The following is a 12,910-nucleotide window of genomic DNA, read 5'->3' as shown; positions in this document are numbered from 1 at the left end:
CAGGTGTTCTTTCTCACCTCAATGTTTCTTATTTCTGTCTACAGGAGGAAAACCTGCAAACAGTGCTGATTAACCCCAACATTGCCTCTGTACAAACAAACGAGGTTGGCACCAAGCAGGCAGACTCTGTGTACTTCCTGCCTGTCACTCCTGAGTTTGTGACGGAGGTGATCAGAGTAGAGCGACCTGATGGCATCCTGCTCTCAATGGGAGGACAGACGGCTCTCAACTGCGGTGAGCATTCAGTGTCACACTTTACCAAATTTAACAGGACTGAAAGGATTGATTGATAGTACATTATGTTCCTGTACATGGTCCCAGGGGTGGAGCTCTTTCAGAGTGGTGTCCTGCAGAAATATGGAGTGCAGGTTTTGGGCACACCTGTAGAGTCTATCATGGCCACTGAGGACCGGCAACTCTTTTCAGACAAACTAATGGAGATCAACGAAAAGATTGCTCCCAGTATCGCTGTTAAAACGGTGAGTTGCATAATGTGGTACTGTTGTGATGTCGTCTTATTTGAGGTTTCAGAGAAACTTTTCAATGTAAATGCTACATTTGGGCACTGTTTGAACAGATATATGTCTGTGATTATGTACTGATGATTATTTTTGTCTGGAAGGTGGCAGATGCCTTGAAGGCAGCAGAGGAGATTGGCTACCCTGTCATGCTGAGATCAGCTTATGCTCTGGGTGGCCTTGGTTCAGGCCTGTGTGCTAATAGAGAGAAGCTAGAGGACACCGCTCGCAAAGTAAGCACTGTAAAACATCACACAACATGAATTATTATTTTTTTAATGCTGATGCTCTGAATTTAAATATTTTCTGCTTTATTATCAACTTCAAAAATAGCTGAATGTTTGTTCCTGAACAGAGAGATTTTTTTAAAGGTTGTTTCATGTTTGATTTAAGAGTTCATGTTGCACCTTTTTATTTATGTCTCCCCCCCATGTTAGTTATTTTGTGCCAAATATTTTTTGTTGATTATTTTTTGATTCTGTCTTTAAGACTCCTACTAATATGTTTTTAACTTATTTGTCTGCCGCGGGTTTTCTGTTGGGCATATTTCAATATTTTGAAATGCTTCATCCATCAATAAACCTACATTTTTGCAGCTTAGGTTCTCAATAAATGGTCTTTTTTTCACTGGGTATGAAGTTGAGTTTTGAAAGTTAATTGGGTTAAGTCCGTTCACTCTTACTCTGTTCTGTTACAGGCCCTGGCCATGAGCAAGCAGATCCTGGTGGAAAAGTCCCTGCTGGGGTGGAAGGAAGTGGAATATGAGGTAGTGAGAGATGTCGCTGATAACTGTGTCACTGTCTGCAATATGGAGAACTTTGACCCCCTGGGCATCCACACAGGTACCATATGTAGAACAAAATCTTGCATGCGTGTCAGGAAAAAAAGTACTTTTATTAAAAGTAGTTTTGCATAATCTTTTATTATTTCATCACATTGTTCAAGATTTAGATTTATTCTCGTTTAGAGTCATTAAACCAAAAACATGCATGTTAAACTATATTTTCAAAAGACTTTTTCTCTTCATAGTCTTGTAAATCCTTGTTTGTCATTGACCCCTGCATATACACATCCATATTCATAACCCATAAACCCATGTGAATTTAAACACCAGTCACATCATATGCATTGTAAATCCTCAAGCGCTTCAGTTAATGGCCCTTTCTGGTCATCTCAAAGGTGACTCCATTGTGGTTGCACCCAGCCAGACTCTGTCCAATGAGGAGTACCACATGCTGAGAGAGACCGCTATTAAGGTGGTGCGTCATCTGGGCATTGTGGGAGAGTGTAATATCCAGTATGCCCTGCATCCGTCCTCTCTAGAGTACTGTATCATTGAGGTGAATGCTCGCCTCTCCAGAAGCTCAGCACTGGCCTCCAAAGCTACAGGGTAAGATCTGCACACCAGAGTATTATTTAATAATACATCCATCTTTATTTTTAAAGTATTTAAGCATGAATACAAGCATTATGGTTAGCTACAGTTAGTTACCGTATGTCTTTAGGTACCTAACCATGTTGCATTTGAGTTCATTTAATGCTGTATGGTACAGATTTAAGAGTGTAAATTGCTTTGGCTTGGTTTAAGTTTTACCTGTGAAACAGACGTTTCCCGGTGATCAACTGAAGGTGTCAGTTTCACACTGCCTTTGGTTTTGAGTTTTTTGTCACCAAAATATTGAGAACTGACTGCAGCCAAAGTTCTGTGTATGTTGAGAGCCAGACTCTAAAAAAACACCCACCCACCACTCTGTCTGTTCAGTGTGAAATGAATCTATATCCTTTGAAAGCATCAATGCCACACGCTCCATAAGAAGACAAACAAATTGTGTGGAATAAACAGAACAGATTTTGTTGTCTTATAAAAATATTAGTGTGAAGAGGCAAAAATAGTTTTAATACCTTGTGGGGCAATTATAATTATTATTATTATTTTTTTTTTTTTTCGAAAAATCATTATGGAGGGATTTTTGGAAATCATTGTTATTTAAATTGTGCTAAGGGCTAGGTTTATTATTATTTTGTAAATCCCAATTGGAAAGACTAAGTAATTTTAATTTATTAATTTAAGTATCAACTTTCTCAGATGTTTCTCCTTAAATATATTAGGAGAAATACAAATAGGCACAAATTAGATAGTGGTTGACATACAGTGAGAGAACCAATGTTATATATGGATATCACAGCTTAGATAGTTGTCTACATTGTATAGTTGTGATCTTTTGCAGTTTTGCAGACTTTGCTATCATGACAAATCCGAACATGGTTTGGGACACTGTTGAAATTCGTTTCAAGTTCCAAGCCCAAAGTATACTTCGGCCGTCCGTGTCCGCGCACCATCTGCATGACTTCATTTTCGGCATAAAGCGAGTCCGCATACAACAGCGCATGTGCGAGTTACTTGAGTGCTTGAAAACAAAATATACTAGATAGTGTGCACGCGCCGAACGTGTCTTTCCATGCTCACGGCCAAAGGAGTACACTTTGAAAGGCTTGTGTTCTTGATTGTGCGCAAGACGGAGCATGGAAAATGAAGTATACCTGGGCCTTCAGTCACAATTGAGATCTTAAAAGATGTAATTTTGGAGTCTAATGAACTTATATAATAATTATAAGCTGCAGTTACTTTTGCTCTACTATTGTAGATAATAGGGGTGTAACGAAACACACACATGTTGGTTTGGTACATACCTCAGTTTGATACTAAATATAAAATTGCTTCTTTTTTCTTCTTTTTTATTAAACAGTGGTTTACTGAACAAATTGTATCTCTCTCTTTAAATCTCTCATTTAAGAAAATGTTCATTATAATGAACATTTTCTTAAGGATAAAAAAAGTTTACAATTAACAACTGAGCCCAAACTATTAAATTCAGTTGCTATTTAATATTAGACATAATAACCAACACTTAAAAAACAAAAAAACAAAAAAAAAACATTTAAATTGCACATAAGGCAGGTTTTAACTTCATTTATTTTTCTACTCCAATTATTGAAATATGATCATTTACACAGTTACTGTCATAACTTGTTTTCATGACAAATTTATTTAAATGTATTTTAAATAATTAAGATATTGCCTACAGGTAAAGTAAATATAATGAATATATAAGCTAATATAGTGCATATATTTAGTGAAGTGCTCCCCTCTAGAGTTTATTTCTTTAGTGAACTAACATGCTGTGGACACTAAATGACTTTCCTGAGGTAAATGTAATGCTACGTGAGATATTATTCTCAAGCTGTTTTATTGATGTCTTTCCGTGGTTTAAACACTGATTGAGAGATTACACGTTAACATATCTATGCATAGATCATCTGTTCTTCTTCTGCGTTTCTTCCCATTTTGGTGGTTAGCAAACAGCATTAAATTACTGTGCGCGCCCCCTTCTTGATTGAAGTGTGGATCGCCTGTATTCGTCGTCTGACTGTATGCACCGAACCGTGACATCCATACCATACAGTTCGGGACGAATACATGTACCATTAAACCCCTAGTAGTTAAAGGGCTAGTTCACCCAAAAATGAAAATTCTATCATTAATTACTCACCCTTATGTTGTTCCACATCTTCGGAACACAAATTAAGATATTTTTGATGAAATCCGAGAGGTATATTCCTGTCCATAGACACCAAGTTAACCGACACTGTCAAGGTCTAGAAAGGTACTAAAGACATTGTTAAAACAGCCGATGTGACTGCAGTGGTTCAACCTTAATTTTATGAAGCGGCGAGAATACTTTTTGTGTGCAAAACAAAAATAACGACTTTATTCAACAATATCTTCTCTTCTGTGTCATTCTCATACGGTGTTTGTGTCCAGTGCTCCCAGGTTTTACGCCAGAACGCCGACTCATTATTGGCTCCTGTGTCAGCATCACATGCATGTGTTGTGCTGCTCACGTGTGCAACTTTGGCCAATACCGAGCTGGCATTCGGACGTAAGCCTTCACTGCGTCACTTGTGTAAGGATAACGACAGGGAAGAGAAGAGATTGCTGAATAAAGTCGTTATTTTTGTTTTGTTTTTGCACACAAAAAGTATCCTTGTCGCTTCATAAAATTAAGGTTGAACCACTGCAGTCACGTCAACTGTTTTAACAATGTCTTTAGTACCTTTCCAGACCTTGAAAGTGGTGGTTAAATTGCTGCCCATGGACGAATTATATACATCTCGGATCTCATCAGAAATATCTTTATTTGTGTTCCAAAGATGAACGAAGGTCTTCCGTGTGTGGAACGTCATGAGGGTGAGCAATTAATGACAGAATTTTCATTTAGGTGAACTAACCCTTTAACATTATCCATTATATGACATTTCTGCTTTCTGACCCTTTCTCATTAGGTACCCTCTAGCATTTGTAGCTGCTAAACTAGCACTGGGCATTCCTCTGCCGGACATAAAGAACGCTGTGTCGGAGCAGACCACGGCCTGTTTTGAGCCCAGTTTGGATTACATTGTCACCAAAATACCTCGCTGGGATCTAGACCGCTTCCAAGGAATGTCTCGGGAGATCGGCAGTGCCATGAAGAGTGTTGGAGAGGTGCGGCAGTTGCCATGGCAATCGAACACTGCTGCTTTCAATCACAGAATAAAACTAATCCAGGACTGAATTAGGATTTTGATTCTTTATTGCCAATTTTGTTAAAGTCCGTATCACAGTTGGTTTAGTGCTGTTGATTTACAATAATAGGCAAAAAAAGCTTCCGTCTCCATTCTTTCCTCTTACTTCCTCCCCTCACAGGTCATGGCAGTTGGCCGAACCTTTGAGGAGAGCATCCAGAAGGCTTTGCGAATGTGCCACCCCTCAGTGGACGGCTTTGTACCACGTCTGCCTCTGAAAAGAGCCTGGGCAGAGCAGCTTGACCTGCAGCGTGAGCTTTCCATGCCTTCAAGTACTCGTATATTCTCCCTTGCCCAGGTATGTGACTCAGAGCATTAAGAGACGAGCATTACAGTCTAGATGATAGATTCTGACTGTACTCAATATGACAGCCATGATTAATTTAGACTCATGATTTAGTCAATCAGACAACAGCTTTTACATAGGTCCTAAATCTTAGGTTAAACCATTCAAAAGTTTGGGGTCAGTAGGATTATTTATTTAATCTTTTTTTTTTTTTTTTTTTTTTTTTCAAGAACTGAATAGTTTTATTCAGCAAAGAATGCTGTTTATACTTTTGAATATGTATTTATGTTTATACAATTGAATAAATTTATACTGTTGTAAAAGATATGTCAAATAAATGCTATTCTTTTGAACTTTCTATTAAGCAAAGAATCCTGGAAAAAAATGTGTTATGGTTTCTGCAAAAATATTAAGAAGCACAACTGTTTTCAACATTGATAATAATATGAAATGTTTCTTGATCACCAAATCAGCATATTAGAATGATTTCTGTAAGATCATGTGACTCTGAACACTGGAGTAATGATGCTGAAAATTCAGCATAAATTACATTTGAAAATATAATAAAATATAAAAATGTTAGTTTAGATTGTAATATTTCACAATATTACTGTTTATTTATTTATTTTTACTTTTTAAAATAAAATCAAATAGATTTTTAAGACAAAGAAAATGGCAAAACAACCTTAATAATTCAAAATTGTACACATTGTCTGTGAACATTCAGTGTAAAAGATATTTAACTAAACCTTAATTTTAAAGGATTATTATATAGAATCCTTGACTCTAATTGGTCAGTTGCCTTATTATGTGATCAAATATTTTTGGATGATGACCATTAAATTGTGTAATTGACCCATTGTCACTCGCCACCAATTTCCTAGTTTCTAATTTGTCTCAGCGAACTCTTTCCTCTCCTTTTTATGTACTTGTCTTGTAAGTAGCTGTGTAATACTAGGGTAATGTAGTACTATACAGTTACTTGTAGTACTGTTGTCAGCTGGTCATTATTGCAAAATAAACCCCTTTAGGATGATACAAAACCACTCTGTATCAACTGGACATTCATTAAAAATGAAAATGACTTAAACACAACCTGCTTCTCATCAAAAACCGAGTCATGCAAATGTTAAATGAACGCATTGATGCTGGCAGATTTATTAAGGAATAATAGGCCAAATCCTGTCAAGACATGAGACATCAATAACTCTCAAGGTTGGTCTCGCTTTTGTGGCAGTAGAGTTTGATGTTAGTCTCCAGGCACATAATTTCATTCAGAGCAGGTTATGCCTCCTATTAAGCAGACAGGCTATTAAGTGCTGTGTCCTGATTGGCCAAGATCCCCGTCCCCCTCACAGCACTATGGCAGCAGCGAGTTACAGCTCATTGGGTTCTGCTCTGTATTCAAGGGACACTGCAGGCTAACAGCCAACAATCAAGAGCCATTATTTCTCATTTAACAATGACCCAACAATTTCTTGTAGATCGCAATCATTTATTAGAAAAGCCTGTTTATGTTCATGCCATTCATAGTATAGTCTGCTGATTTTAGGAATTATGATGATTGTCTTGTTTCTCAAGGCCTTGCACAGTGGTTTGACTGTTGATCAGATCCATGACCTCACTGCCATAGACAAATGGTTCCTGCACAAACTGAGGCACATCACTGAGATGGAGCAGCGCCTGGGTCAGTATAACAGGTGAGAGAGGTTAACAGTCACATTTGGACACTCGTAACTGATATTAACAAGCAGAAATAAAAACTAAACAAATTTATTGCTTGTGAAAGTGAATCACCACATTAGTGGTAATCAGAGAGAACCGCGTTTGTCATTACGCTGTGCGTCAGGTCAAAGGATACTCTTCCGCCGCAAATGGACTCGCGCATTATGTCTATGGTTGTCCACCGGAAGCTAGTTATTTGAATTTATATTTTATAAGTTTTAAATCTGGATATTTTTCTTACAAAAACGCATCTCTTCGCTTCAGAAAGCCTTTATTAACCCACTGGAGTCATATGGATTTTTTTTTTTTTTTTTATGGATGGATGCATTATTTTTGACTTCAAAACGTGGCCCCCCATTCACTGCCGTTATAAACCTTGGAGGACTAAGGATATTTTTAAATACATTAATCTGATTGTATTCGTTTGAAAGAAGATAGTCTTATATAGAAGCTAGTCTTACCTAGGATGGCTTGAGGTGAGTAAATCATGGGATAATTTTCATTTTTGGGTGAACTATCCCTTTAATTCAGTGTGGCATAGATTCAACATGGTGCTGGAAACATTGTTGACCCATCCTTTACTCCTTAACCCACCCTTGAACCTACCCATACCACCAAACCTATCCCACCTCAATGGAATCAAAAGTGGTTTGCAGTACAATATGAACACAGTAAGTATATTGTACTTATTTTTTTGATGTAAGTACATAGTAGTTATGGCCACCTAATATAAAGTGGGACCATTGGAGCTTTGTGAAATGCTGTGTTATCCTGCTGGAAGTAGCCATCAGAAGATTACAGAAGTGTAACCCTGTGGTCATGAAGGGATGGAGATGGTCAGGAACAACACCACCAGCAGGATTGGGTCAGTGTTACAGTGGGTATGGAAAGGGTATTGGTATTTTTCACTTGCTAAAATCATTTAAGTTTATTTTTTTTCCTCATTAATGTACACACAGCACCCCATATTGACAGAAAAAAATGAAATATCACATGGTCCTAAGTATTCAGACCCTTTGCTGTGACACTCATATATTTAACTCAGGTGCTGTCCATTTCTTCTGATCATCCTTGAGATGGTTCTACACCTTCATTTGAGCCCAGATGTGTTTGATTATACTGATTGTATTTGATTAGGAAAGCCACACACCTGTCTATATAAGACCTTACAGCTCACAGTGCATGTCAGAGCAAATGAGAATCATGAGGTCAAAGGAACTGTCTGAAGATCTCAGAGACAGAATTGTGGCAAGGCACAGATCTGGCCAAGGTTACAAAAACATTTCTGCTGCACTTAAGGTTCCTAAGAGCACAGTGGCCTCCATAATCCTTAAATGGAAGATGTTTGGGACAACCAGAACCCTTCCTAGAGCTGGCCATCTGGCCAAACTGAGCTATCGGGGGAGAAGAGCCTTGGTGAGAGAGGTAAAGAAGAACCCAAAGATCACTGTGGCTGAGCTCCAGAGATGCAGTAGGGAGATGGGAGAAAGTTGTAGAAAGTCAACCATCACTGCAGCCCTCCACCAGTTGGGGCTTTATGGCAGAGTGGCCCGACGGAAGACTCTCCTCAGTGCAAGACACATGAAAGCCCGCATGGAGTTTCTAAAAAAACACCTGAAGGACTCCAAGATGGTGAGAAATAAGATGGTCTGATGAGACCAAGATAGAACTTTCTGGCCTTAATTCTAAGCGGTATGTGTGGAGAAAACCAGGCACTGCTCATCACCTGTCCAATACAGTCCCGACAGGGAAGCATGGTGGTGGCAGCATCATGCTGTGGGGGTGTTTTTCAGCTGTAGGGACAGGACGACTGGTTGCAATCGAGGGAAAGATGAATGCGGCCAAGTACAGGGATATCCTGGACGAAAACCTTCTCCAGAGTGCTCAGGACCTCAGACTGGGCCGAAGGTTTACCTTCCAACAAGACAATGACCCTAAGCACACAGCTAAAATAATGAAGGAGTGGCTTCACAACAACTCCGTGACTGTTCTTGAATGGTCCAGCAAGAGCCCTGACATTAAACCTAACTGAGCATCTCTGGAGAGGCCTAAAAATGGCTGTCCACCAACGTTTACCATCCAACCTGACAGAACTGGAGAGGATCTGCAAGGAGGAATGGCAGAGTGTGAACCCAAATCCAGGTGTGAAAAACTTGTTGCATCTTTCCCAAAAAGACTCTGGCTGTATTGGATGAAAAGGGTATATACCATGTGGTATATACCATGTGAAATACCATGTGGTATTTCAGTTTTTCTTTTTTAATAAATCTAGAAAAAATGTCAACAATTCAGTTTTTTCTATCAATGTGTGTGTACATTAATGAGGAAAAAAAATGAACTTAAATGATTTTAGCAAATGGCTGCAATATAACAAAGAGTGAAAAATTTAAGGGGGTCTGAATACTTTCCGTACCCACTGTATATGTTGTTTTGGCCGCATTCTGACCCTGCCATCTGAATGTTACAGCAGAAATCCAGACTCCTATTTTCTATTGTCCAATTTTGGTGAGCCTGAGTGAATTGTAGCCTCAGTTTCCTGTTCTTAGCTGACAGGAGTGGCAAAAGGTGTGGTCTTCTGCTTCTGTAGCCCATATGCTTCAAGGTTTGACGTGTTGAGCAATCAGAGATGCTGTTCTGCAGACTTCAGTTGTAACGAGTGGTTGTTTGAGTAACCGTTGCCTGTCTATCGGCTCACACTAGTCTGGCCATTTATACAGTACAGTACGTCACTCTAGAACAGCGGCATCTTGAGTTATAGCCATATTTCCTTTAGCATGACCTTTAGTTAAGCACTCTGATCAAAGTTTGAACCATGTTTTCAGTTACAACCCCTGATCTTTAACCACTAGGCTACTTGATCTCTGCAGTAGTGCAGTATGAAGTAAAATCTCACATTTGGTGCGTGGGATAGTGAGGATTGGTTGTCTCTGTCCATTGCGACTGACACTCTACCGTCTCACACTCCTGCTGTCCCATGCTAGTTTTAATGCTCTTTGCCTTTTTAATAAACAAAAATTTAAACCAAGAAATGTATATGTACTAAAAGCTTGCTGTATACATTGTTAAAAGTTTCTTTAGAGCTACTTTTTTCACATTAATAGATCAAAAAGTTTAACAGATATTTTGATCACCTGAATTGTTTTACGCCTATGCAAAGCTTATAAAACATGAATGTTAAGGCAGAAAAATCTACATGTTTTGATTCCATTTCCCTTTGATCTTTGTTCAAGTTATGTATTGATTTGAAAATAAGTATTTAGCATCTTTAGCAAGAATTTTTTTCTTTCCTTCCATATACACTGAAGTTTTAACTCTCTGATGATGATCAAAGGTCTATGGTTTGTTATTTATCTTATCCTAAAAGCATTTTCCCTCTAATGATTTTGCATGTATTTACCAAAAAATATTTAAAAACGACCTCGGAAAATGCTATGTAACCAAGCAGTACAGAACAACATTAAATAAATAACATTTTGCAAACTTTGTGTCAGCACATTTGTGTCATGTTGAGTTTCTTAATGCTGTTTGCGCCCTCAGCACCACGGTGCCGAGAGATCTACTTCTGAAGGCCAAGATGGATGGTTTCTCAGACCGACAGGTTGGCCAGGCTCTGGACATCTCGGAGGGAGAAGCTCGAACACTAAGGCTCAACCAGAACATCCGACCTTGGGTCAAACAGGTTTGAGCCTATTGCCAGAAATATCCTTTTATTATTGAGATACAGTTGTTATAATAACACTTTCTTTGTGAAAAATGGATTTTATGCTCCCTTTCAGATTGATACACTTGCTGCTGAATACCCCGCAGCCACCAATTATTTGTACTGCACTTACCATGGTCAGGTAAAACGGTCTGTCCAACCTTTATGTACTGTAGGTCTTTGATGATTGAAGTGCCTGGCGACTTCTCCACAGTAGCACAATTTTTCTCGATCATTTTAGTACACAAAGTAAACTTTATTTAACAAGGGAAAGCTTTAGCAGCATGATTGTTAACATTTACAATATTGCCAAACCACATACAGAACTTGGAGCACAATAAATAAGAGTAAAAAGAGAAATGCGTCAATTGAAGGGGAAAATAAAAGTAAAAAAAAAAAAATCGAAATGCCCTTAGATGGAAAAGGAAACTAAAAAGGTACAAAGTAATTTTTTTAAACGAATCTAATATAATAATTATAATAATAATAAATAATATTTTTTAGTAATAATAATAATAATAATAATTAAGATAAGATAAGATAAGATAAGATAAGATAAGATTAATAAAATGATGAAATAAAATTATGAAATTAATCGTGGATATTGAAGTTTGTGGCATGTGTGTGAGGATGAATCCTTTTTTTTTTTTTTTTTCATTTTCAACAGGAGCATGACTTGGATTTTAAGGATCATGGTATCATGATTGTGGGTTGTGGTCCATATCACATTGGTGAGCTCAAATCTTTTTTACCTAATCATCCTTTGATCTTTGATTTTTTTTTTTTTTTTTTTTTTCAATTTACACCAACCCATTCATGTACTGTCTTCATTAGTTCTAATGAGCAATTAGTGCAAGAGTGGGTCAGGGCAGCGTTTCGCTCTACTCCCCCATAGGCAGCAGTGTGGAGTTTGACTGGTGTGCCGTGTCAAGCATTCGTGCCCTCCGACAGATGGGCAAGCGTACAGTGGTGGTGAACCATAACCCGGAGACAGTCAGTACGGACTTTGATGAATGTGACCGTCTGTACTTTGAGGAGTTAACCCTGGAGCGCATCCTGGACATCACACAGCAGGAGGTGAGAGGTCAAAGTTCAGCCCGTGCATCTGGTGCATTTGGGTAACTGAAAGATATTACTCACTTTCATGTTTGACAAGGGCATTGTTATGATATGGTCCGATTTCTGAAAACACCATGCAAAAATATATATTATAAAGTGCGTAGGTCTTGATCTGAAATCTGATTGGATGAGCCGTTAAAAAACGTTTAGATGGACTAAGTCAGTGTTTTCGATTATTATTACTAATACAAATAATTAATTTAAAGTGTGCCTTTTAACATTGTGGTTGCTGGCATTTTATAAAAAAAAAATCTAGAAAAGGAAACTTTGTCAAGACATTTGTGCTAGCTTGCACTGCTTGACAAACCTCTGTATAAGAAAGGTTGACGGTTAAATCACTGTTGTGTTGTTTGAGTACTTTAAAATCTATTTTTCATAAAGGGATACTAGCTGGATTGGTTGGAGTTTGTTGGATTTTTGGGATATATTTGATTGTATGCTATGGGAAAATCATAAAAAAGATGTCAGAATGGACCGAAGGACTGTGATGAATTTCTTACAGTACTATTTCAGTATTATTTATGGAAGTAAAATAATGCCAAATGTTTTTGAAATAAAAAGCTTGTTGAATTGCACTATTTGAAAAAAAATATGCATTACATTAGCTGTACTTGCATTTAGATGCACTGTATTTTTAAGGCTTGCATTTTTATGGGCTGAAATTCAACATGGTCGAATATTTAGGCTGTGAATATTTCAATTAAAAATATTTCACACACATTTTCATTATTAAAAATTCAATAATTCATATTCACCTTTTAGATTTCACTTCCAAAATATTCATTCTGTTTAAAAATACAACCTATAAAATTCGACTAGCAATTTTCAGTCCATTTTATTTCGCTTTACAAATTTGCTTCCACAAATTCAGTGGCTCAAATTCGGCAGAAAATTCAACATTTCACATCCGGGAACTGCAGGAAGAGCAGTAGAGTGCCG

At 37.8% G+C, this 12,910-nt stretch overlaps 1 protein-coding gene across 1 annotated transcript in view; it reads left to right on the top strand.

The window, feature by feature from the left end:
• cps1 (carbamoyl-phosphate synthase 1, mitochondrial) overlaps positions 1-12,910 on the top strand; it is a 49,038-nt gene that overhangs the window by 5,935 nt on the left and 30,193 nt on the right. The window contains exons 14-25 of the mRNA XM_067408792.1: positions 45-234; positions 322-479; positions 623-751; positions 1,216-1,360; positions 1,698-1,908; positions 4,863-5,061; positions 5,263-5,439; positions 7,009-7,127; positions 10,690-10,831; positions 10,929-10,994; positions 11,520-11,583; positions 11,748-11,929. Coding sequence (XP_067264893.1) covers positions 45-234; positions 322-479; positions 623-751; positions 1,216-1,360; positions 1,698-1,908; positions 4,863-5,061; positions 5,263-5,439; positions 7,009-7,127; positions 10,690-10,831; positions 10,929-10,994; positions 11,520-11,583; positions 11,748-11,929 — 1,782 coding nt within the window. The remainder of the gene's footprint in view (positions 1-44; positions 235-321; positions 480-622; positions 752-1,215; positions 1,361-1,697; positions 1,909-4,862; positions 5,062-5,262; positions 5,440-7,008; positions 7,128-10,689; positions 10,832-10,928; positions 10,995-11,519; positions 11,584-11,747; positions 11,930-12,910) is intronic.

The sequence above is a fragment of the Chanodichthys erythropterus genome, chromosome 14 (genome assembly GCF_024489055.1).
Source record: "Chanodichthys erythropterus isolate Z2021 chromosome 14, ASM2448905v1, whole genome shotgun sequence".
Lineage (NCBI taxonomy): Eukaryota > Metazoa > Chordata > Actinopteri > Cypriniformes > Xenocyprididae > Chanodichthys > Chanodichthys erythropterus.
The sequence above is the reverse complement of the archived record's forward strand: the minus strand, read 5'-3'. Positions and strand labels throughout refer to the sequence as shown.